This window comes from Cornus florida, unplaced genomic scaffold (genome assembly GCF_030987335.1).
Source record: "Cornus florida cultivar Cherokee Brave unplaced genomic scaffold, ASM3098733v1 CherokeeBrave_3.0.0_Hap2_Chr02, whole genome shotgun sequence".
In the NCBI taxonomy this organism is placed as follows: Eukaryota; Viridiplantae; Streptophyta; class Magnoliopsida; order Cornales; family Cornaceae; genus Cornus; species Cornus florida.
In genome coordinates, this window is record NW_026775572.1 from 1,511,598 (window position 1) to 1,538,412 (window position 26,815).

Here is a 26,815-nt window from a genome sequence, read left to right on the forward strand (position 1 = left end):
TTTTTATTATAAAATATATTTCTTATTTTCTTTTTATAATTTTAATTGGGTTAAATAATAGAGGTAGGGTCCAACAAATTGCTGTTCTCGTTGTTCTCTGTCATCGTCGTCTGTTGTCCTCGCCGTTCTTTGTCATCGTCCGTCCTCTCTGTTTGCTGTCTTCGCCAGGTTTTTTATAATTACAATGATGGTATCTGAAAGTTTTTAGCATTGATTTATTATAATTACAATGATGGAGCATGAAATCATTGATTTTTTATAATTAGGTATTTGAAAGTTTTTAGCATTGATTTATTATGGAGTATGAAATCATTGATTTTTTATAATTACAATGATGGTATCTGAAAGTTTTTAGCATTGATTTATTATAATTACAATGATGGAACATGATGTCATTGTTTTTTTTTGTGGAATATTAATTAATTTTGGAAATAATTTTTTTTTTAAAAGAAATTTCAGGAGCCGAACCCGAGTTTTTAAAATTAAGACGAGCCCAAGCCCGAGCTCAATTTTCTGAGCTCGTCACGAGCCGAGCTCGAGCCCGAGCCCGAGCAGGCCCTGTAAACAAACGAGCCGAGCCCGAACAGACCTAAGCTCGGCTCGGCTCGGTTCATTTGCAGTCCTACTCACAGCGAGAATATCTTACTCTTTAGGTTAAACTAAATTAATCTTCAATTTTAAGGTGTCTATTTCATGGCTCCAAATGCAACATTATTATTTTTCATAATAGTATTTGAACTCGAGTTGAGCTTAAATTCAAATAGACAGTACTCGGCCAGGTCGAATCAAATCAATTGCAACCTTACTTTAAGACCGCCAATTTGGAGCTATTCCATCTTGTATAGTCAATTTTTTTTTTTGAGTGTTCATGTTTGTGAATTAATTTATGCGAATATGTGCTAAAAATATTTGGCGAATTTGTGAGTTGGTTGGTTATTCTTTTAGTAGAACTTAAATCATTGAACCTTTAAAACAGTTGATTTTGGTAGTTCAACTTGGTACACCAATAGACATGTTAATATTTCCGAATGATGATGCCATTATAATCCCAATTCCTGAAGAATCTAGTCTTCATACATATATCCACGTTTTTTATTATTATTATTTTTGTCATGGAAATTTTATCGCCATATGTCATTTTCATGTAAACTAAATCTTTAAACGAGATATATATATATATACACACACACACACACACACACACACACGAGTATATGATATGTCAGTAAATTTGTCCTAACTTTAGAGACCAAGTGCATGTACGTGCTTACATTTATTTTTTATTATTATTTTTTTTTACGGCATCTATAAGGCAAGGATTATCTATCATAACAAAACAAAACAGGACCCACAACCATAACAAAAGCTAGCAAAACAAACTAACACCTATGTCAAGATCGCAGTCTTGACAACAGACAGATTCAAAAGGTGTCAGTAAGTGTGGGGTTAGTAACTCCCACAAGCAAAGCTAGCTGAGTTGTAAAAGATTGAGATGATTCGGAAGTAAAAGAGTCCGCCAACTGAGCCCCCGACTTGGCAGAGGAATATGACCGCATGCCAACGTCACTACCAACAACATCTATATCCACAGATGGAGACACATTAATAACAGGCGAATCCTTAATATTTTTGTCCCTTTACACACGGCCATGTGGAGAACCACCAGAGCTAGACTGGCGACACTTCCGACCTTTCTTAACTGGAGAAAACCCTTGACTGTGAGAAGTAGCAGATGAGGGTGGCTTAATACAAGGTTCTTCATCGCAAAGTCATGTGACGTCGGCCCATAACGAAGAGCTTATGATTTCGGAACCCGTTACTTCACCTATTAAGGGTCGGATTCTTCCTTTGCAACGATGGGATGAAATGTCAAAAGGCTGGAAGAAAGGTAAGGGCTGTCCAACCACTTCATTTAACTTGGTGATGTTGCGAACGTTGTTATTCCGCCCGACTAGAAAACAATCGATAAAAACTGACTCATAAAATTTACTTTATGCTTTTATTTTTTTCAACGGCTTCAATTATTTTCCACCAAAACAATCGGTGACGGAGATTCACCAGAAGCAGAAGAGATTGACGGAATTTTAGCCATGAATCTGAGCTGTTTTCTGGTTAGAATCCGATTACGAATCCGACGATATCACATGAGTTTAGTTCGTCGCCGACTTTGTCATAGTTTAATAGCGTCGTTTCAGTCCACTGCTGTTTCAATTGGTGACGGAGATTCACCGGGAGCGGAAAAGATTGACGGAATGTCAGCCATAGATCCGAGCTGGTTTCTGGTTGGAATTTGATTATGGATCCGACGATATCTAAGTTCAGTTCGTCTCCGGCCTTGTCATAGTTTAGTAGTGCTGTTTCAGTTCACTGCCGTTGCCGGAAAACACGTGAAGAAAGAGAGGGGAGGGTTTTGTAGAGGGGTGAGAGGGAAGGGTTGTACGCAGAGGAAGAGAGAGAGTGTTATGCGCAAATAATTTGTTGCGATATGGAAGTCGGGTTTTTGTCGATATTTACTTATTGTCAAAAATAACATTTTCCATAACTTTAGCTTATTTGAATGGAAAATGCTTCTGTCCAATCACTTCATCCAACTTGGTGACGTTGTCCAATCAATTTAAGACAAGTGTCCAAAAATAAAGTTAGAATTAAGGTGGGTATTAACCAACTATTTGAGTTTGACCCGCTGCTATGATATTTTACTTTTGAGCCGTGCTACAATGCCCGACCATTGTTCACCCGACACCTACTGACTCCTCATACGTGAGTGGACAACTTGGTGACGTTGTCCAATCAATTTAAGATAAGTGTCCAAAAGTAAAGTTAGAATTAAGTTAGGTATTACCTAACTATTTGAGTTTGACCCATCGCACTAACATTTTACTTTTAAGTGGTGCTACAATGCCCGATCACTGTTCACTCGACACCTATCGACTCTTCATACGTAACTGTCCAACGTGCCCATTTTTCCTTTCTTCGTCAACGAGGTTCAAGCTGCCGATCCTCTCTTAATCAACATAAATGTCCAAGTTGCTGGCCTGTCCTAATCATCCTCAATTTCCTCATACATACATATATACATACATACATACATATATATATATACATAAGCTCTGGTTTCAAGTCCAGAGATTAATCATACTTTGTTATGATAAGCGTTATTATTTAACCAGACAAAAGGTAATTTTTTTCAAGAGTTGTGTTAGGGACATTAAGATACAAAATATTGAATTTAGGACTTTTGTGGGTGGTGATGATCTTAATTTCAATGTATAGCCTTTTGCTATCTACTCAACATCATTGTTATGGAATATAAAAAAACACATTAATGATTGTGTAGTTGCTTGGATTAGTTTTGACAAAATATTAAATTATGTATTGTGCCAAAAAGAGTTAGCAAATGGGTAGTAATCAACTTTAGAACATGAGTTAGAGTTGGAGGCATGATTAGTCATATCGTCTTATTCGTAACAATTTATTTAAGGATCCAATTTTATTACACATCTTTATGAATCGGCCAATTCGACCTATATTAATATTCACTCAAATCCGTTACACCATTACTGCAAACTATGATTGCAAGGTTGTGCAATGAATAACGAATATATATCACACATGGTTAAATAACAAGTCATTCCAAACATCCCCTAAGGTTTGTATTGCTTTAATTGTTGAGATGCCTAAAAGGAATCTCAGCCGTCCACATATCTTCTTGTGGAATGTTTGCTAGGGCGATGACATTTTAATTCTCATCACGGTATTCATGTATTTTTCTACCTAAAAATAACCTCCCGACATAAATAATAAGACAAGTAAGGCGTCAGTGAGACCCACATGAGCTTTTCATTGGTGATGGTTTCTACAATTATTTATTTATTTATTTTATTTTTATAAAAAAAATTGACAACAACTTGGTTGATTTTAGCAGCTACTGAACCAAGTAAATTAGAAAATTGAGTTTTAGGCCCAACCAAACAGCTAAAAATTGGAGTTTTGTGGTCATTTGTTCATGTGGGATATGAATGCATCAAATGACCACAAAATCTCTTCGTTGGCTATTTTGGATTTTGCTAAATTATAATATATAATACGGTAAAGTGCATATAACCCCTCTGAACTTTACTCTCTCTCCCTAGAAACTTTTTTTCTGGCAGAAAACCCCTTAAACTAGTCCAATTTTTGCCAAAAAAACCCAGGGATCACTTTTTGATTGATTTTGTCGGTGAAAGAGGCATGTTGTTGTGAAATTAAACAAAAAAACACAAGAAATAGATCAAACACACACACAACAAGAACACACACAGATTTTACTTGGTTCATCAAAAGTTCAGGACTACGTCCAAGGGTTGCAGGGATTTCACTATGATGATAAAAAAAGGGCTACAGAAATAGAGAGTTCAGTATGAATAAATACCCTTACACTAGGGTAACATAACAAGTGCGAAAATAACCAAAATACCCTCCAAATAAGTTGGGCCTTAGCGTACAGTATCTATTCGGCTCCACACTACACATCAATCTCCCACTTGGAGACTGATAAACATCAAACTGTCAACTCCCACATGCCTTCATACATAGCAAAACACCACAACAACTCATTCATTTGTCCTCAAGCTTGAACACTAACTGAAGCTAAACAAAGCTTGAGTTTCTCAATTGTCACTGCTTTGGTTAACATATCTGCTGGATTTTTACTCCCATGGATCTTCTCAAGTGATAAAACTTTATCCTCTAAGTGTAAGCGTATGAAATGGTACCTCAAATGTATATGCTTTGTTCTAGAATGAAACGCCGGATTCTTAGCAAGATGAATAGCACTCTGACTATCACTGTACAAAATACTATTCTCTTGCTTTTTACCCAATTCTTTTAAAAAAACCCTGCAACCAAATCATCTCCTTGCTAGCTTCTGTAATTGCAACATATTCAGCTTCTGTGGTTGATAAAGCCATAATCTTCTGCAACTGAGAGACCCAACTCACTGCTGTACCACCCAAAGTATACACATACCCCGTAGTACTCTTCCTATTATCCATATCACCAGCCAAGTCTGAATCAACATAACCATGCAATGCAACCCCTTCCCAGTAAAACATAGTGATGTTTCTGTGGTATTCTTCAAGTATCTAAGGATCCATTTTACCGCCTCCCAATGATGCTTGCCTTGATTACTCATGTACCTGCTCACAACTCCCACTGCATGTGCTATGTCCAGTTTGGTACAAACCATGGCATACATTATGTTGCCTATAACTTAGGCATATGGAACTCTTTCCATGTATGCTCGTTCCTCCTCTGTCTTGGGCGATTGTTCCTTAGTTAGTCTGAAGTGACTAGCTAATGGGGTGTTCACTGGTTTTGCATCTTGTGTGCTTAATCTGCTGAAAACCTTTTTAACATACTCTATTTGTGACAGTTTCAAAGTACCACCCATTATGTCTCTGCAAATCCTCATGCCAAGAATTTGTTTTGCTTTACCCAAATCTTTCATCGCAAAATGCACAGACAATTATTTCTTCAGATTTTTAATCTCCTCGAGACTGACTCAGCAACCAACATATCATCAACATACAATAGTAAGATAATGTAGCTGTTGTCAAACCTCTTAACATAACAACAATGATATGCATAACATCTCATGAAACCATTACTGCACATGAATCCATCAAACTTCTTGTACCATTGTCTGGGGGCCTGCTTTAAACCATATAGGCTCTTTTTCAGCTTGCATACCAAACCCTACTTTTCTGGCACTGTGAATCCCTGTGGTTGTCTCATATACATATCTTCCTCTAAATCATCATGGAGAAAGGCAGTTTTCACATCTAACTGCTCTAAATGCAAATTTTCTGCAGCCACAATTCCAAGCACTAATCTGATTGTAGTCAACTCCACAACCGGGGAGAAAATCTCAGTATAGTCAACACCATGCTTTTGCTGAAATCCCTTGATAACCAATCTGGCTTTGTAACGCTTGTTGCCATCATGTTCTTCCTTAATTCTGTAAACCCACTTGTTATGTAAAAGCCTTCTTTCCCTTTGGTAGTTCAGTTAGCTCCCATGTCTGATTTGACATGTGTGAGTCTATCTCATCCTGCATAGCTGATTCCCACTTGGTTGAATCACCAACCTGTACTACTTCATCATAACTCTCCGGTTTACCACCATCAGACAATAACAAATAGTGTAAAGAAGGCGAGAAACGCTATGTAGGTTTGGAGACTCTGGAGGACCGTCTTAATGCAGTAATAGGTGTGTCTTGTTCCACCTGTGGAACTATATTTTCGGATTATTCTGAACTCTCCCCTGCACATCTTCCTTAGAGATTTCCTCCAACTCAACAAACTCATTATTTTCAGCCTGAGCATTTGCATTAGTAAAATCTGATGCTAACCTATCCTTATACATTACTTTCTCATTGAATACGACATCCCTGCTTCTAATTATCTTCCGGTTTTGATCATCCCAAAACCGATAACCAAACTCATCAGTGCCATACCCAATAAAAGTACATTTTTTTGACTTTGGATCAAGCTTGCTTCTAACATTAGAACTTATATATACATATGAAACACAGCCAAACACTTTCAGATGTGAAAGATTTACCTCTTTTTTGCTCCAAGCCTCCTTTGGTAAGCCTCCATCTAAAGGAACAGAAGGTCCCCGATTGATCAAGTATGTTGCAGTGTTAACTGCATCAGCCCAAAACATCTTAGGCAATCCACCATGTATCCTCATACTCCGAGCACGCTCATTCAAGGTTCTGTTCATGCGTTCTACAACCCCATTCTGTTGCGGGGTCTTAGGAACAGTTTTCTCCATTCTGATTCCATTAACAGCACAGAACTCTTTGAAGCTCCTGTCTTCATACTCACCGCCATTATTAGACCTCAAACACTTCACCTTCAAACCCGTCTCATTTTCCACCATGGCCTTCCACTTCTTGAAAGTATCATATACTTCAGATTTATTTTTCAAAAAATAAATCCATACCTTTTTTGTAGAATCATCGATAAATGTAACATAATACAATGAGTCGCCAAAAGATGAAACTGGAGAAGGCCCCCACACGTCTGTATGAACCAACTTTAATTTCTCTGTCTTATGTGTCCTGCTAACCTTTGAAAAACTGACCCTCTTCTGTTTCCCGAAGATACAGTCCTTACACAAACCAACTTCAACAGATTTAATACCCGATAGTTTTATTTTCGACAGAAGTACTTTCATCCCCTTCTCACTCATATGACCTAATCTACAATACCACAAGTTTGAATCTACGCCATCATCAGCAACAACAATGGCATTTTTGGTGTTTGTTGTCAAGTATAGAGTACCTGTCTTGCTTCCATAAGCCACGACCAAGGATCCCTTGGTGATTTTCCACAAGCCACCTACAAAATTAACTGTGTGCCTATCGTCATCAAGTTGTCCCACATAGATCAAATTTCTCTTCAAGCTAGGAACATGCCTCACATTCTAAATCTTCCATACAACCCTATTAGGTTGCCTGATCCGAACATCACCTTTACCCACAATATTCAAGGGCTCATCATCAGCCAGATAAACCTTTCCGAAATCACCACTAATATAGTTTTCCATGATTTCACGATGCGAGGTAGAGTGAAATGATGCACATGAGCCTAGAACCTAAGACTCAACCGGACTATCTACACTCAAAATCAGAGCATTAACAATCTCTTCTCTGACGGTGTTTACAAATTCCTGTTTTCCTTCGCTCTTCTTCTTTGGTGCTCGACACTCAAAACTTAAATGCCCCTTCTTTCCATAGTTCCATCAGGTTCAAATTTTCGACTTACTTCTGTGTTTGGATTTGGATTTACTGCGATCTGAGCTTGATCTTTCAGAAGTTCTTCCTCTACCCTCGGTATTAAAAATAGATCCAGATGATTCCCCTGTTTCCCTTCTGCGAATATCTTCGTTGAGGATCAAGTCTCTAACATCATCAAATTTCAATTTTCTTTTTCCTGAAGAACTACTCACTGCTATAACAGTACCGTTCCAGCTTTCTGGTAAAGAGGATAAGAGAAGCAGCGCCTTAATCTCATCATCAAACTCGATATTTACAGAGCTTAACTGAGTCATAACAATATTAAACTCGTTCAGATGGTCAGTCACTGAAGCGCCTTCTGACATTCTTAGGTTGAATAATTGCCGTATCAAATATAGCTTATTAGACGCAGTGGGTTTCTCATACATATTTGAAAGGGCAGTCATTAAACCTGCTGTTGTCGTCTCCTTTGCTATGTTGAAGGTAACGTTACGCGACAGTGTCAATTGAATGACCCCTAGTTCCTGCCGATCAAGAAGAGCCCAATCATCATCCTTCATCTCTGCTGGTTTTTCTCCGGAAAGAGGTTGATACAACTTCTTCTGATATAGATAATCCTCAATCTGCATCTTCCAGAACCCAAAATCTGTACCATTGAACTTGTCGATCTTGATCTTTCTTTCTTCTGTACCCATCGCTCCCACTCGAACCTAATGGCTCTGATACCAGTTGTTGCAAAATTAAACAGAAAAATACAATAAATAGATCAAACACATACACAACAAGAACACACACAGATTTTACTTGATTCACCCAAAATTCAGGGCTACGTCCAAGGGTTGCAATGATTTCACTATGATAATAAAAAATGGCTTCAGATACAGAGAGTTCAGTATGAATAAATACTTTTGCACTAGGGCAACATAAGAAGTGCGAAAATAACCAAAATACCTTCCAAATAAGTTGGGCCTTGGCGTACAGTATCTATCAGGCTCCACACTACCCATCTCATATGAGGCATATAACCTCTGCTGTAAATTTAAAATGGCAATTTTGCCATTGTTAATGAGTGAGAGAGGGAGAGTAATAAACCCCCAAACTAGTCGCTCCATCCATCGGCGACCTGTTTCCTCCTTCAGCAATTAACGGTGGTCCAGTGCAGAATTACAGTCGCTGCAAAGAACAGCGACCCGTTGCTTTCAACTGACCAGTGACCTTCATGACGTTGCCTTCTTCTTGTATAACCGCGGGAGCGTGACCTGGAAACCACCATAGATGGCAACCCATGGTAGCAGTCCCTCTCTAAAATTGTTGGATTGCTGACCAATAATGCAACCCTCTTCACGACGGCCATGAAGGAGACCTTTCCAAGCTGTGATACACCTACGTAGCCGCGACCTTGCGGCCGCTTTTTCGATGGCAACGCTGATAACCACTACCGGAGCAGTGCCTCCATCGCCGACCAGGAAAAGGAAAGAGAGGGGAAAAGAAAGTTAGAGAGAAAAGAGAGAGAGGGAGGTTGGGGGGTGAGTCTATATCGTAGTTATGTTGCAATGGACGAGTTAGGGTTTCAAATTAGTTGCAATTGACGAGTTAGGGTTTCAAATCAATTGCAATGGACTGGTTGGTTTTTGGCTTTGGCGCTGAAGTGTGTGGACAATAAGGTGGGTGTTTGGTAAAGTGATAATGTGTTGTCTGTTCAGATTTGTTTAACACATCACCAATAGAAGCCCCAAACGCCAGAATACGGTAAATTCAGAAAGAGGAATAGCCCTCTGCCCGGTTAGAAGCTAGAATAGCATGCGCAGAGGTGCATCCATATTCCATCTGTAGGACTCCCAGAAGTGGATGGCTCATCAATAGGGAGCTGAACTTCTCGTCCATAATAGTTTTAATCCAATTTCACGTGAAAAACTACATCGTTTTACAAAAGGGTAATTTTGTAACCAAACATCTCCGGTGACCTCTGATATCGAAGACTATTAATTTTGTCCTTAAATTGTACATTTTTAATAAATCAGGGGGCATTTATTAGTTTGGGGAGGTTTTGTGTTTTTGACTAAAAGTTCAGGGGGGTTATATACACTTCACCTATATAATAGTATGTCAAAATGAATTAATCAAACAAAAAAGATATTTCTAACTTATATTATAATTTATGATGTGGACATTATAACAAAAAATATACCTAGTGAAAAATGTCATAAAAATCGCATTCTCTCAATTTTGTTGCATGGAATTGAATGTTATTTTAATCCATACTTTAGTATTTTTCATTTTCCAAATGAGTTTTGATTCAATTTAATTTAGGTGATGCAAGTTTTATTTTGTTAGAGGCTATATTATTTCATACACTAGTAATTTTTGTAATGAGCTAATTCAGTGAATAAGATTCTTGTCATTTCAAGATTTAGAAAATATTGGATATATACATTTTTTTTTCGTATGTAAAAATAATGTTTCTTTATTTCAAAATCATGATGGTTGTGTTACAATGAAACAATTTAACAGTGTCAAAGGTCTTCTATATCCTGAAAATATAAGCCATTCAAATTTTCTCATGTCATCAAATGACATGAAAATATTTAAGAATATAACTGAAAAGGGTAGTAATAAAATAACTTGTTTTTTCTTTTTTTTTTTTGAGTAACTTTGAGGAAGTAGAATAATTGGCTTATGAGAACGTCACTTCTTGGTTCGATTTTCTTCCTTTTGAATTAATATTTATGGATTTTTCGAAACTAATCTGACTTTTGACTTGAAGCTCTCACATTATACTAAAGATTAGTATCATGAAAGGGTGAACTACCCCCTCAATATCAAAATAGAATAATAGGAAAAGAAATGATTCTGCAATATATATATATATATATATATATATATATATGAAAAGAAAAGGTTAAATGAAAATTAAAGCTTTTGTTATGGTTATTATTATTATTTTTTAATTAATACTCACGCACCCGACTTAAGGAATTGGCTTATGTTATGATTCTAATATTATCTTTTTAAAAGTTTTTCATTAGTATGTATTTTTATATAATTTGTGGTGACATTTAAATTTATGAAACGGCCTAATTGAATTATTGTTGATGTTTAAGTATTGACCTTACACTTTTATTCATAGAAATTTTCAATTATTGCAATTAGTAGAGGATAATTTATTTGTTTTGATGGAAAAAGATGCTTAACCCAGTAAATTAGTGTCTATGGTTAATTTTGAAATATTAAATTTCGATTATCTGCATTTACTAATCTAATTTCTAAAACTTTACTTTAATAAAAAATAAAAAATTATCATCAAGTGTTACCATGACCATCTAATATATATATATATTTAAAGTAAAAATATCAGGCAAGTTTAGTCAATTTTGGCAAGTTTAGTCAATTTTGGCAGGAGATGCAAGCAAAGTGAGAGACGGAAGGAGTCGAGAATATATATAACTTTCTTCTCTTCTCTTTATTATTTACTATTATTATTTTTTTTGGTCGTCGTTCACTATATTTTTTTATCCACGCAAATGATAATTGGTGGATTTATTTGTATGATAATTAACCATTTGTGATAGGATATATATATATATATATTCTTTAGGCAAGCAATACCAGTCACTTTTCCACACACATGATATGTTTATTTATTTATGAATTTAATAAGTTTCCAAACAAGTGGACTAATATGATATAAAAGTGTGGTCCATGACAATTCAGTTACAGCTAGCCTTGTAGGTTGATGTGGATGATCGATAGAGGAATGCCCCCACCATTTTTCGTCGCAACCATTTGAGCAGAAGACAGGACTTAAATCCACACATTTATTCCAAGACGGATATTAAATAATCACACAAAAATAAAAATAGGAAAACTAAATTTAGGTTAAATAAAGAGTCCTAACTCCTAAATAATAAAGTAGTTTATTTTTAAAAAATTATTTTTTATAATTGAATTAAGTAAAATAATTATATTTGTTATTGAGAATTATTATTTAGATCCAAAAATGCCCTCAAGTTCTTATTTCAAAAGACCAAATTACCCTTCTTCAATCAAATCATTATTTCACTCAATTTTTTATTTTTATTTTTATTTTTAAATCCACTCACATATGACTGATTTTTAATTCCTTCAAATATGCCCTCCTTTAAACAAATGTACATATATGTTTAATTTGAGCAATACGTTATACAATCACTCCTATTTTTTTTTATATTTATTTATTTATTTATTTTTAATCTTTTGCTTTTGAAAAAAAAAAAAAAAAAATGAAAAATACCATCACATTTTTCTCTCAGCAGAAAAATCTGAAATTTAATTTAACATATATGTACCTTCATTTCTACATATATATTGCATGAGGAAGTCACAAGTACTCGTACTAGTTTGCAAACTCTCTTGACCGGTTTCGCACCCATTCTAATTTGATTTGATCCGATCACCTATGTTTAACTTTGTATGCCAATTCTGAGGCCCAGCTTGGTTGGACAGAAGAAATGAAAGAAAAAGAAAAGAAAAAAAAGAAAGGTGACGGAGGGAAATGCTATATTGTGTATGCTACAAATCATTAAAGCTTTGTTTGAATAAAAGGGAGAGAAAAGAAATGATAACATTAATTATAAGAAAAAAGAAAATATAAATAAATGATTGTAATAACATCTATTCATGTTTGGATAAATTATGAAAAAAAAAATGATAATATTTTTATTTGGATAAGAAAAGAAATGATCATTAAATTACTATCATATCATTTTATATTTATTTCAAAATAACTGTTACATTTGTTCTTCATTTATCTCCAACTTTTTCATCACACCGAATATATAGCACTAGTATATATATATATACATAAAATAAAATAAATACAAGCAAATTATTCTTGCTAATTAAGAATAAGAGGAAATGAAAAGAAAATAAAGGTGATGGAGGAAAATGCTACATTGTGCATGGTACAAATCATTGAAGGATAAGAAAAGAAACGAAAAGAAATGGTTGAATTTAAAGGAATACAAATTAGGCATGATTGTGAATTTTGTTATCTTTAAAAAATGGGAGGAAATGACTACAAAGTTTAATAAAAAAAATTTAATCTGATTTTGCCATTATTCCTGCTATTTTTATAAGAGACAAAACTTATGAAACATGATAAGATAGTAAAATTCATTAAATAGCATCATTTAATTTATTTCCCCACCCCAACCCTAAACATGATTATTATCCATTCTTTAATGATATTATTTCCTTTCTTTTCCCATGCATGATTACTCCCAAACATGATTATTATCCATTCTTTAATAATGTTATTAACTTTCTTTTCCCATGATTACTATCCATTCTTTTTCTTCATCAACCAAATACAATACATAATTTAAACTATCTCATCTCCTTTGTTTTCTTTTCCCTTCTAACTAATGTTATTATTTATTTTTTTTTCCAACATTCCAAACATTGCCTTAATGTCCTTTATTTTTCCTCCTAATTAATGTTATCATTTAGTTTCTTTTCCAACATTCCAAACATTGCCTTGATGTCCTTTATTTTCCCTCCTAACTAACGTTATCATTTAGTTTCTTTTCCAACATTCCAAACATTGCCTTAATGTCCTTTGACTCAACCGTCCCTTAGAGGAAAGGTGATGGTTCCAATGTTAGGCTTAGGTTTTATAGTACAATTTTTGACCTAATTCCCCATCCTCCTTCAATCGGGACGTAATTTCATCACGTTTCAAATCCAAGCAATCGATGCGTTGCTCCCAACATAACATTATTGTAAATGAGTTCAATTTTGATTAGCATGTCTCAATCTCGACCTGAGAGTTCAAGTTTATAATTCTTGTATATATACCATTTGTGACAAGCTGGACCTTTGGAAATTCTACAAGTGCTGTTTTCATGATCTCCTTCAACACTCTAGTCCACCTTAACCAGATGTGAAGGAAATTTAACAGATGCTTTAGCAATACAATTATACAAATACAGGGACCAAAATGAGTGTATATATATGGCGACAGTGGAAACCTCTGAAATTCAATTATACTACCCTGCACAACTCTCTAACATATAGTCACTGAAAAACAAATTTGGCCACTACATTCTCAACATAATCATGCATCACAAATAATAAACCACTACACCTTATATTGCTGAAAAATTGAAATTAAAATAAACTATACAAAGTTTTATTATATTTGCTGTTTGTACAAATATTTTGCAATTCATACACAAGAATTATGTTGTGTTTCGAAACATTGAATATGTTGTGTTTCAGAGCATTGAATCTTGAATTTGAAATTGAAAGATGTCTTGACCATTCTCACCTTAGTTCCTCTCGAGTTTAGATATTTAAGATTAGATATTTAAGATGAAACATTTTGAAAGCTTCATCTGGAACTGTCTTGAGAGAAGCATCACTCAAGCCTAAACCATTAAGTAAACTTCAAATTATCACCAAATAACATAGGTGTCGTGAACTTGAATAAATGATCCTCCACCCCACGGACGATTTTGTTACAAAATTAAGAAAATCCCTTTCTTTATTATATAGAATGAGAGATCCTTATGGTAGCTCAATCTTAGAGCTGGAAGATCAATTCATTAAATTTCTTTAAATCTTGTAATTCTATATCAATCTATATTTAAGAACACGATTTAAATGCACATAGACAACGGTTATATTCCCAAGACCCCCCATCCCAACTAAAAGTACTGAAATAATATCAATATCACCAAGCTCTACGGATGTCAACAAACCATCAATCTCCTCCTCCTCATCTTTCTCCCAAACACGAGAGTAATATTCATCAAAACCTTTCAAATCAACCAATCTTTTCGGGACAAGTATTTTTCTCAATCCCATATCTCAGAATTTTAATCAATCGTAGAATCGATTCAAAAACTTAAAAAACAAAACACAAGGTTGAGAAGGGATATAAGATTGAATACCTACAGATACGCAAAGTGGAGATTGAGAGCCTGTATTTGTTGTGAACTAGATCAACAAGTCCATCCTTTACAACGTAAAAGCAACATGCTTGAAGAAGAAATCATTAATTTAGAGAAGCAAAGATAGAGAGAGAGAGAGAGAGAGAGAGAGAGCATAAAAGACGAATCAAAGGCTCATATTTCTAGGCTTTTTCTCAGTGGTGTCGGTGTGATCCATTGATGACCAAAAAAAAAAAAACAAAACACACAAAGTCCAGAATGGTGGTTGATAAATAATAATAATAATAATAAAGCATGACGTGGCAAATTTTGAATCAAGTATTACTTGAGTGGCACTGCAAGAAAAATAATTGGGTCTCAATTTTACTTGAGAAACATGACGTGAGAGATTACATGAGGATGAAGTCATCATTTATACATTTAAAAAGTTTACCCAAGAATAATTAACACTTCATTTATGCAACAATAAGCGCAAGAAAAGCTTATACACCTCTCTGCTCAGGTTGGGTTAATTATCCCCATATTCTAGTAACATCAAACCAAATGTTTTCCATGGTCAAAAATCTGCTAATATTGGACCTGGTCTCTGCATAAAAAATGACCAACAGATAACCAAAACTACCATACATCAAACTCTTCTGGACAGATTATTGGGCAGCTTTCATTGCCTTCTTGGTCATAACAAAATTCGAACAAAGATATCTCTAAATATCAAGTTACGATTCGTTTTAGCAATGTGCAAGAAACGACAAATATTGTTTGAAAATCTACACTGTTACCAATAAGATCAATCATAAAACCAAAGAGAGTACTTAATTTCACAAATATTGTTTCGAAAATTGGTTGTCTGCAATCATCACAGAGACCAGTAAACAAAACGTAGAAGCAATAAAAAAGTTTAGAATTGCAGCTTGGTAAATGTTTTTCACATTCTCGCATATTTCTACTGTTTGGAAGGTATATCACCACAAGTTTCTCTTGCATCTCACAAGAGCAATGTTAAGATTCGCGCCTTTCCTTCTCTCTCCAGCAAATATATCTATGACTTAAAGAGAACACATCCAAATAATAGTTGCAGATAACTGGTTTGCGAGAGAGCTACCCACTACCCATAGTCCATACTCATTTCAGAAGTTAAAAGTGAAACTTCCAAAAATGCAAAAATAAATAAATAAGGGAACCTACAGCAGTTTGAACATGGCATGCATGGTTTATTAGTTAGACTGGTGTTAAGAGATGAAACCTGGAATGTACAAAAGCCCATAAGCGTATGATTGATTCAACCAGCACATATTTTGCAGACAAAATGGGACTAAAAATCACATTGATGAATTATTGATCATGTGAACAATCAACAAATAATTTGTCTGCTTCTGATCTACCATTTCCCTCTATACATAAACATGTCAATGGAAATTGACACTACTCTTGCTCGTTGTCAGGAAGACTTTCTTCAATTCAAATGTCAGCATGTCAATATGCTTCGAGTCAAAGCACTGCACCACAGTCCTCTGTGCTTGGTTTTTAAACAATCTATAGCCACTGCCTCGTCAACTTTGAAGAAGCACGAACTGGTGGGGGAGTCTTGGCATTCCTAGTTTCATTTGCACCTACAAAAAGAAAATTAGTGTAAGGAGTTGAAATGGCATATACAATGCGAGGAAAGGCTCATGTTGATTTCACTTACAAGAGACAGTTGAGTTCCCTACAAGAGAAGATCTCCGGGACCTGTCTGATGTTTGAACTCCGGTTAAAGATTGTCTCCTCAGTCCTCTCGCATTAGCTGGAGTTGGTGACGTTACATCTTGAATGCTGCTTATGCTATTGATAGATGACTCTACTTCAATAACTCTCTGTTGGTTCCTATAATTTTATAGACGTGCAGCACGTTAAACAAAATGTTTGAAAGAGGTTTCATTCATGTGTGTATTGTTTGATAAAGGTAAATTATCTATGAAGCATAGATGCTTGTTAAGAGTAGCCATGTCCATGGATGCCACATGCTGGGCATGAAATTCCTCTCACACCCCTAGAAATATGTTAGACAAAGTGAACAAGTGTGCATTCTTTAAAAAAATAAAAAATAGACGAAGTGAACTAGTAGAGGAGATATAATGAGCTAATAGAGTAATAGATTGTGAAAAAATACATTTATAAATTGCATGATTCAGAGGATTTTGCTCAGTACACATCATATAACATGATAATTTAGTGCATTGATAATTTATCTCAGTATATACATCTGCCCCATAGAAAATGCATAATATAAATGAATATGTGCACATTATTGTGCCCTCAACAAGTCAATATCCAGGTAACTGAGAAGTTGTTGTGTCAGAATGTCCATGTCATTTCATGATACTATCCATTATATGAAGAGGAAATCTCATCAAAATGCTAATATAACAATAATGAAAGAATACTAGTTGAGCAATGAGTTTTACTTACCTCTTCTCAGAGCCGTTAATCAATTTTCCAATTGTTCGAAGGGATTTCCTTATTTGAGATCTTTTTCCATTTGTACCACTATTCAATCTAGATGTCCGAGATTCTGTAGAAGTAAGCTCGCTTTTCATCACGATTTGAACCTCATTTTTACCATGCACCGGTGGCTCAGGGGTTTTGGATAGTTGAAGAGGTTCAATTTTTTTTCTACTAGCCGGTTTTACCACTCGACTTTGATAAGCCGAACTTGTAGGGCTTCGAGAAGCCCTTTGATGATACACATCCACTATGGAACCACCATTATTGATATGTCCATTTGGCATTGAACCGGTTTCAGCATCTTGAAGCCGGCCATACATATCTTGTCTCACAGCTTCTGATATTTTAATCTGCACTGGTTCCTTATTTACATATCTTGGACCTTCCAAACTTAGTCTTCGTGACCGACTTGATACAGGTGGGGTTTTTGGCCCCTTCCTGTGTTCAGAATTTGTTGCTTTCTCCATTTTCATGATGCTGCAATTTTCAATGTTCAACCTTTGGGGGTGTGGAGGACTGTTCTCAGCCATTTCTTTTGCCTTCTCTGACGGGGTTTTGGGCCCCTTCCAGTGTTCAGAATTTGTTGCTTTCTCCATTTTCATGATGCTGCAATTTTCAATGTTCAACCTTTGGGGGTGTGGAGGACTGTTCTCAGCCATTTCTTTTGCCTTCTCTGATGGGGTTTTGGGCCCCTTCCAGTGTTCAGAATTTGTTGCTTTCTCCATTTTCATGATGCTGCAATTTTCAATGTTCAACCTTTGGGGGCGTGGAGGAGTGTTCTCAGCCAATTCTTTAGCCTTCTCTGATGGGGTTTTGGGCCCCTTCCAGTGTTCAGAATTTGTTGCTTTCTCCATTTTCATGATGCTGCAATTTTCAATGTTCAACCTTTGGGGGCGTGGAGGAGTGTTCTCAGCCAATTCTTTAGCCTTCTCTGATGGGGTTTTGGGCCCCTTCCTGTGTTCAGAATTTGTTGCTTTCTCCATTTTCATGATGCTGCAATTTTCAATGTTCAACCTTTGGGGGCGTGGAGGAGTGTTCTCAGCCATTTCTTTTGCCTTCTCTGATGGTGTCCGTTCCCTTGGTTTATTATGCTGTGAACGGGTTTCCTTGTTAGCCAATGCCTTCTTGAGGTTCTCAATCTGCAAGGTGTTAGCAAATCAAACATTTTTTTCCGTTGGGGTGTTGAGGGAAGGGAGGTAAATTTTTAATTACACAATAACTACTACATAGGAGATATACTGTGACAAAGGAAAAATAGCTGCCCTGAATGATCGTATCTCATTCTGAAACTTATTGGATGGAAGAAAGCATTTTATCAGACAATTGCAACCATTTTATCAGACAATTACAAAGATCGCTTTCATTTTAAAACCAAACTAATGGATATCATAGCTTATCCTCGGACTAAACAGTTTGACTGTCCATGGCTTACTGGCAAAACTCGTGCAAAGGTTTTGACAACCAAGGTTATTTCCTGGTCATTATTGTTATGCAGATGCATGAAGACTGGAGCAATAAGTTACCATTTTAAAATTTTATTCTCCCAAAATGTCATGTGAGGTGACCCCGTTCGGGCTCACTCTTTCCATGAGATTACAGTATACGAATCTTAGCCACAATGCCATTTAACTTTCTGATTAGTTTGGTGCAATCAACCACTGTTTGGACATTGACACTTGTGTTAGTCTAGAAATATAACATCAAAGTCAAATCAAACGAACCATGATGCATGTATCAAAGTACATAACATGCTGTAATGATTATTTGCGTTCAAGTGGCAGACATGGGAAGAAGTGCCAAAAAGGACTACCCTTGTGGCATAGCACAGATTGGAATTGTCCACAAAGTTGTGAAAAAAACAATTATTTGAAACCAACCAATCCAATTTAGCCATACGTTAGGTTGACTTTTAGGCATCACGTTTGAACAGGCAACCTTTGAATCATCAAGGTATATAATACAGTCAAGCAATTAATCTGAAAGAATTAGTTTTGCATTTTACCTGTTCCTTGAGTTCCATAACCTCATTGCTCTCTTTGTTCACACGAGCTGCACCAAGTTCAACAGTTGATACCCTCTGAGCAAATTTCAAAGTACTCATTGTTTCCCCAAAAGAATCTCCTTCAGGACTCACATGTGCAAACATCAATGTTTTTGCATGTCCTCCTGTCCAATATAAACATTATACATCAAGTTCTAGTTATAAAAAGACTCTACTCCCCTCAATTAGGCCTCTTAGATTTGTAGTTTCACCAATTCCATAAGACCATAGCAAAGTACAGTTACACTTCCAGAGTGTGTGCGTGTGTGTGAGAGAGAGAAGAATAATATATTTCCTGCCATTATGATTTTAGAAATCAAAATTTAAAGAAAAATCACGTAGCATGATGTGATAGATGAAATGTTAAATCGGATTGAAGCACAAAAGAGCAGCTTGAACAACCTAAAGAGTTCTGCAGGAGTAGTGTAAGTTTGCTGTTCCTGTAAGGAATATGAGAGTTCTTTTGAGCCAATGCCGTGATCACATCTCCTAAACAGGAAAGAGATCTATTAATATACTGTGCCTCCTTGAGCCCCTCTCCCGTAACTTCTGACTTGTCCACTCGCTCACTTCCTGCAAGGTCCACCAAATGGAGGCAACTACGAAGGATGCTTCCAGATACATCTTTACCATGAACATGTACTGTCAGAATGCTGTAGATAAATATAATCCCCCATAAGTATTAAGAAAAAAACTTATTTTTATTTACTTTATGCAGCAATTTAGTTTGTTATATTAATGGTTGGAAAAGCTAACTTTCCAAATAATATCCTAACCTAACCAGGAAGTATAATTAAGTTATTAGATGCTGACCTGTGGGAACGACTACTTCGGTTGTTGATGGCTGTGGAACTGACAGAACGATTCACCTCCCCAAGTTTCATCAAGTTAATAGCATCGGTAGTTGACTTCACAGAATGCATTGTGGCATCAGGAATATTCAAGCCACTCTCACTAGTACAGCTCCGTATCTCTAATTTGCTGATAGTTAAGAATACAGTATCTTTGCAAAGGCACATTTAAAGTGGAGGAACAAATTAAGCAGCTTCTTATTTCGAAATGCTTGGGTAGTGTTATTTTGAACAAGGGAAAATACAAGTGGCAATCCAAAGGTTAAAAGGATATTTTGTTGATGACGAATCTTCTACAAGAAGGTCTCGTACTTGTTCATTATATATCTCGACCATTTGAACATGAATGTCGTATTTGATAATGTCCTTCCTTCTATTAGACAGCTCGAAGAGATCATTGAGAGCTAGATAATTAATTCCCGGCTCCTTAGCTGATCCACCAAAAGGACCACACTGTCACCAGAGAGATATATCAGGTAGGAAAATCATGCTAGTTTAAAAGGGAAATCTAAACCAGATAATAAGGTTAATATAAAAGATCACGGAAGATATTTTTTGCTAAAGTTAAATCAGATAAAAAAAAATCTTACCATTGTATGTGTTTTACCAGATCCAGTTTGACCATAAGCAAGAATGCATACGTTGTAACCATCTATCACAGATCTAATTAATGGTTCAGCGTCCCTAAACACCTCATCTGACAATAAGAAAAAATGCTATTACAAAAAGATGATTAATTAATGAAAACTTTGAAATAAAATAATATGGTGTAAGATAATTAGTTACCTTGAGAGGCAGTAGGACCAAACACGCGACTGAATTGAAAAACTTTCCTCCCATCTTTATGGGACTTCGAAGGGTCTAGAACCACTAATGAACCATCATCTCCAATAAAATCTATCACATTTTTTGCTCCGGCACTAAAGGAAGGCCTGATTCGGCAGTAAACTTGGATATTTCCTGAAGAAAAAGTTCAACTAAAATTATAAATTTTTTACACTCAAAAACTAACGAGTGAAGAAATAAATTGAATCTGATCACCATATGTGTTGATACACTTGACTTGTGTCATAAAGAAGTTAAATACCTTTCAAATCCTGAACCATGTTGTATAAGTTCCTGTTTTCTTTCACAACCTTGTGATATCCAAGAGCTGCAGTAGAAAGCTCCTGTACCTGACTTCCTGGATCCATGCAGCAAAATAGATTTGCATTAAACTTTCAATGGAACTTTCATTACGAAACTTGCAGAACAATTTTAAAATCCATATGTTTTTAGATACAGAATCCAGCAAAATTTGTGGTTTGGGGACGTCTAACTTTCGTATAAGTTCACTGTCAACCAGTTTCAGTTTCATCAAATAAAAAAAATTACCTGGCCTGTTATAACTATAAGAGGGAAATTACACTAGCTCTAAAACAACAATACAGATCTCTTGCCTATTTTTTGAATTCTGGAAATCATGGACTGAAGAAGACCAAAGAAAAGAAATATATCGGACCTAAGCTGTAAATCAATATCATTTTCACAGTGAATTTCTAATATACACACACACAAACACACAAATATCATGTTTACAGTTGACATGCTTTTGAGTCAAGGACCACAGCTTTTTCTTGACTGGGAAACTCAAAATGCTGCTGAGAATCCTTTTATTGCTAACATACCCAGTTGTTTCAAATCGCTTTGCAACTGAGACTGTAAGTCCTTAAACTCCCTCTTTGTGCTTGACAACAGTTCCTTGATATTCTGCAAGATAAACGATGCTACCCAATTAATTCAAATGATGGTCTTGTTCTTGCAATGTATCACCAAAATATGATTGCATAAGATCAGATAGCTAGGCTTTATAAATTTAAAACAGAGTAGGGGAGCCGTATAACATCCATTTTGCTCTATCTTCGTATTCAAATGTGATAACTATAATGCAGAAAATTATACTAGAAGTACGCAATTACTCTGAGACTTCGCTATTACAGTTTTATTAATAATAAATTGCAATTTTATTAAAGATAGTTTTACTTTAAGAGCTTTAAAAAAAAAAATCTGCTAATTGGGATATGATCTTACTGCTAAAAAACAACAAAATTATTCAAGGGAACACTAGAATAAACTGTAGCTCAAAATAGAACAAACAATAAATGCAAGGGAGTACACTAGAATCCATATTCAGAAAAATAATGTAGACTTTCCAAGGAATAAATGATAAAGCTAGATTTTGATTTCTCATGAAATCTGATGATGTAATTTTAGTGGAATTTCACTAAAACATCAACATCACATATTGCAACATTTCAAATATAACAAGGAGTCCACACTTGTAACTACTAAAAATGCTTGCCCAGAGATCTTACTGAAAGTTCTTTCTCTTGCACTTGAAATAGATGCCAATGATTGCAGTTACCCTTTTTCAAGCAAGCTCTGCAACACTGTAAGAAAGAATACATACGATGACACATAAAAATGTAAGTGATTTATTTATCACATATAAATATGCATGTGTTTGCATATGTGAGGATCCCCAATATTCTATCAAACATTCATCCTTATTATATGTCATCTACATTAAAATAAGTGAAGCATTAAACTTAATTTTTCCATTCATTATTTTCAAAAAGGAAAGACTGTAAATAATTTAACAGGTTCCATGTTGCTCGTGCAAACTGGTATGAAAGGATACTAATTCCATCGGACTTAGTATTTCTTGTTACTGAAAATTCCATATAATCATTTATTTGAAAGAGAAACAAGATAGGAAGGAAATACAAAGAAGTTGATAAAATGAAGAAAGATGGCTAAAAAAACCTAGTAATAAATTTTAACTACAAGTCTATAACTGTCTTTGAGTATAATATTTGATTGGCAATCAAATGCAGCACCTAGATTTTGGTCCATAAAGAGGCCGGGATCATGTAAGATTACTATAAAATTATGTTTAGAACGAGAAATGTCATAAAATGAAGGGTAAGACTAAATAAAATGAAAGGTAAGATTAAAACCATGGTTCTTAACTAAAATTGACTGTGATTTAAATACTTGATCAAATTCATTATACTGAAAACTTCAACAGTAATCTCATTATATGAAACATGTTTTACACAAGTTTAAAATAAAACATACCACGTGCTTTCCAATAGAAATTGAATTCTCAAGAGGTGTAGATGTTAAACAGGCAAGTGAGCTACTTCCTTCTCCAAAAATATCTCCAGACAGCGATTCCAACTAGTCATGGACAAGAAGATATTTGTTATTAGAACTTCGAAAAATACAAGTTCAAAGTTAAAATCAATCTCCATGAGTGGATACAACAATAAGGTATTGATCACAATTGAATTGTATTTCTGAAAGAATAAAACCTATGCAATTGAAGTTCAGCAAAGGAAATACTTAGTGTTCTAAGAATGCAAAGGAAGTTCACTTTTCAATTTTCAATGATAATTGAGAGTGTTCGACTAAATTTTTTAAATGACATAGTTCTACACTTATTTAGGAAATAATTAGTAAAATAAGGTTTGTCTGTCACTTAATTTGCACAATCGACAAGGTAAGAGGAAAATGCGAACCTTATTCTCAAAAAAAGGAGAGAAAAAAAGGAGAGAGAGAGAGAGAGAGAGAGAGAACTTCCTAAATATATTCTTGGTGAATCCTTTCTGGAATGTATTTACAAAGGATATTCCTCTGAAGTCTAAAACTCTACCAGAAGGAAAAAGTATCATGTCAGAGCCATGTTTTTTTAGAAAATAGACCATTACCTAGAACCACTCCATCCATGTCACTAACATCTTTTCTCATTTTTATAGTAACAATATGGTAGTAACACTAAGCTTTTGTAAAGCTATTTTCTGCAAATCTACCTTTCCCTCTAAACAAGATTTTAGGCCACCGAATCCTGGATTTTTGCCTCCAAAAGCTCCCTTCAGCCTTACTGATAAAATTATGTTTATCAAGAAAAGTAAAGCTGTTTTCTGCAAATCTACCTTTCCCTCTAAACTAGATTTAAAAATATGTTTATCAAGAAAAGGAAAAAGGTAAAGAACAAAAGTGCGCAAAACAATGCAATTTTCCTCTGTGTTTTCATCCATCTCATGTCGTTAAACCTTCCTTTCATGCTTGATTAAAATTATCGTATACTATAGGAGAACCTACCAAAATGAAACAAAAAATTGCTAAGGAGCATTTAGCAACAGTTATTGGCACAAACCAGTACGCAGTAACAATGAAATCAGCTTGTCATGAATACCAACACACCTCAGGGAACTTGTTTTGACGATGTTCATCCAAACAAGATGACATGATCCTGCTGAACAACTCGACTGGATCCTGTAAGAAGACTACTTCAACTCTAGCCCGATAGTTCAATATGTTTTACTGTTAAAAATCAAAGTAAACATTACGTGCGTCAATAGGACCATCAATTACCTGGTCTGCATTATGAAAGGAAGCAAGAAGGTTATTGTCTATGTTTTCCTTCATGTCAACCATACATTCAGCAAGAGCGCTGACAATTGAAGCTACAAAATCCAATGCATTACAAAGGGTAAGAGAAGACAAATAAATTCATCCAAACTTAGGTAACTGAATATTATCGAGGACAGCTAAGCAATGTAGAATGTTCAAGTAAAAGTTTCTTTTTGAATAATGTTAACCACCATCTACTCTAAAAGATTAAGCTATTAGAGAGGGTGTAACAACCTAAACATTTAAATCCATCAACACACCCCCCCTTCAAGGACTTTACCTGCACTGATACCATGTTAACCACACTCAAGCTTCAGCTATTACAGAGGGTGCAACTTAAATATTTCAATCCTCTAACAAATAAAAATGTACCTTCTAAGTTTTGTAATATATATATATATTTTTAAAGTAGCATGTTCTGTAATTCGATGAGACCGGCTATCATTATATTTAATTTCTAAACATGGCACGGGAGCTTAAAATTTTATTTATGATTTATAAATATAGAAGAACCTCAATTATAGAAACAAATTTTATTTTATTGATAATCATAGTTGTTTATTTCTAATTTTTGCGCGATAGATGCACGACAAATTCCCTCGGTTTTCCTGCAAACAAACAAATATTTAAGGAAGAGAGACTGAAAAAACCTTCAAGTTTCTGAGTTTCCCTCTCTTCACAGACTGCGGACATTTCCAATCGCCTGCAAGGGTCTGATGAGATTGCTCCTGGAGCTCGCGAATGAATCCTACTAGCAGACAGCATAACCAGGGGTGATCTTGGAGGCTTAAAAATTCCATTCCCCCCACTCGTCTGCTTCCACTCATGGTATGCTTTAAGGGCCAAAATGCAATCAACCACCTTAGTTGATGATCCCACCTCCAAATTATCCTAAAAAATGTAGCAAATGAAAAGTTTCAATTACATTGGATGTTGCATATGCAAAGATGTTGGACAATTTTGTAAAGATGTTATATATTCACCCTTTCTAGATCAGAGGCTTCAAAAGCTGGCAGTTTCAACTCTTCAACTGCTACCAAAAAATTTCTAACATTTTCAAAATATTGATATGCTGGCAATGGCTGAGAATCCCATGTTAATGAATTTGTAGATAGGTGAATCTCCACAACCTTACAGTAATTTCAGTAAGAGAAAAAAATCAGAATACTAAAGTTAACCAAAATCAAAAGAAAGACAAACAATTTGTGTGTCACTGTGTGTGTGTGTGTGTGTGTGAAGTAGTAATACCTTTGGGACTGATCCTGGTTGGATTTTGTTAATCGCATAGCATAGGATCAAACCATTTCTCAAGCAAGAAATGAATTCTCTCTCTGAGGGCTGGGTAGATATGCCAAGTGGTCCAACTAAGCAATCTAGCCACTGGGTAGCTTGAAATCGCCTCCATGCTGCAAAAAATATATATACATATATAAGTTATATAACTCTAAATATTGATTAAAAAAAAAAACTAAAAAATCAAAGAGCTCTGTTTGTGCGGAGAAACTGAAAGAATGAAAAGAAAAGAAAACTACGAATCTTATAGTTTATTTCATATTGGGATTTCCAAAGAAGAATAAATATAATGAGCAAAAGTAAAATGATAAGAATTCTTGTTTCTTGTGTTGAAAACGAATGATAAGAGAATTCAAGATTCTTATCATTTTCTTACATCTTCTCAGCAACCAAACAAAATGTAGGAAAAATTAGAATGTTATAATAACCTGCTTCTTCAGCCTTTCTTGAAGCCAAATTCAAGTCATGTTGCCCTCTTCTTGTGGGATCCTCCATTAAAACCCTATCTTACTGTATCATTAAACAATGAGATCACAATTAGAAAACCCTAAATCAGAAATCTTAATGGATCAACGGTCTTTATGTACATACACATATATACACAACAATGAATATATAATGAAAGTGTATATTATTCAAGAACGTAATTCTATTCCTTGGAATCTTTGCCCTAAAAACTAAAAGACAAAGTTATAGGGAGAGATTGTATCTATCAGTATCTTACTTACTAAGCTTGACTTTTCTTGAGTTGAAATCAGGACTGGTAATGGAATGTGTTTCTTCAATAGCCTGGTTCACTTTATTGGGGGAAACGTTAGGTTCGGAACCAAAGCTCTGGCTTCGAGTTTGTACCGTTACCGGTGCTTTTGAATTCAAATTGGTAGGGCCACAGCTAGTTTGGTGTGAATAATGATCTCAACCGTTCAACTTTACCAGTATCTGCCGTTGGATTAGATTTAACAGAATCTGG

General features: G+C 35.2%; 1 protein-coding gene and 1 long non-coding RNA gene across 2 annotated transcripts; both read right to left on the minus strand.

Annotated features, from left to right (window-relative positions):
- Positions 1-13,933: 13,933 nt before the first annotated feature.
- Positions 13,934-15,013, minus strand: LOC132291633 (uncharacterized). The gene is made up of 2 exons (XR_009476426.1): positions 14,719-15,013; positions 13,934-14,193 (listed from the first exon to the last, which is right to left on the minus strand). It is a non-coding gene; the product is annotated as an uncharacterized LOC132291633 (long non-coding RNA).
- Positions 15,014-15,932: 919 nt separating this feature from the next.
- On the minus strand, positions 15,933-26,340 carry LOC132288832 (kinesin-like protein KIN-14L). Its single transcript, XM_059789889.1, has 19 exons — positions 26,274-26,340; positions 25,801-25,958; positions 25,536-25,682; positions 25,203-25,443; positions 24,514-24,605; positions 24,343-24,414; positions 23,215-23,316; positions 22,449-22,523; positions 21,762-21,843; positions 21,182-21,277; positions 20,881-21,054; positions 20,685-20,791; positions 20,372-20,547; positions 20,057-20,224; positions 19,646-19,896; positions 19,205-19,368; positions 17,167-18,341; positions 16,406-16,581; positions 15,933-16,328 (listed from the first exon to the last, which is right to left on the minus strand). Exons 1-19 carry the CDS (start codon positions 26,338-26,340, stop codon positions 16,252-16,254), a joined length of 3,600 nt encoding a protein of 1,199 aa, XP_059645872.1. The 3' UTR covers positions 15,933-16,251.
- Positions 26,341-26,815: the final 475 nt, after the last annotated feature.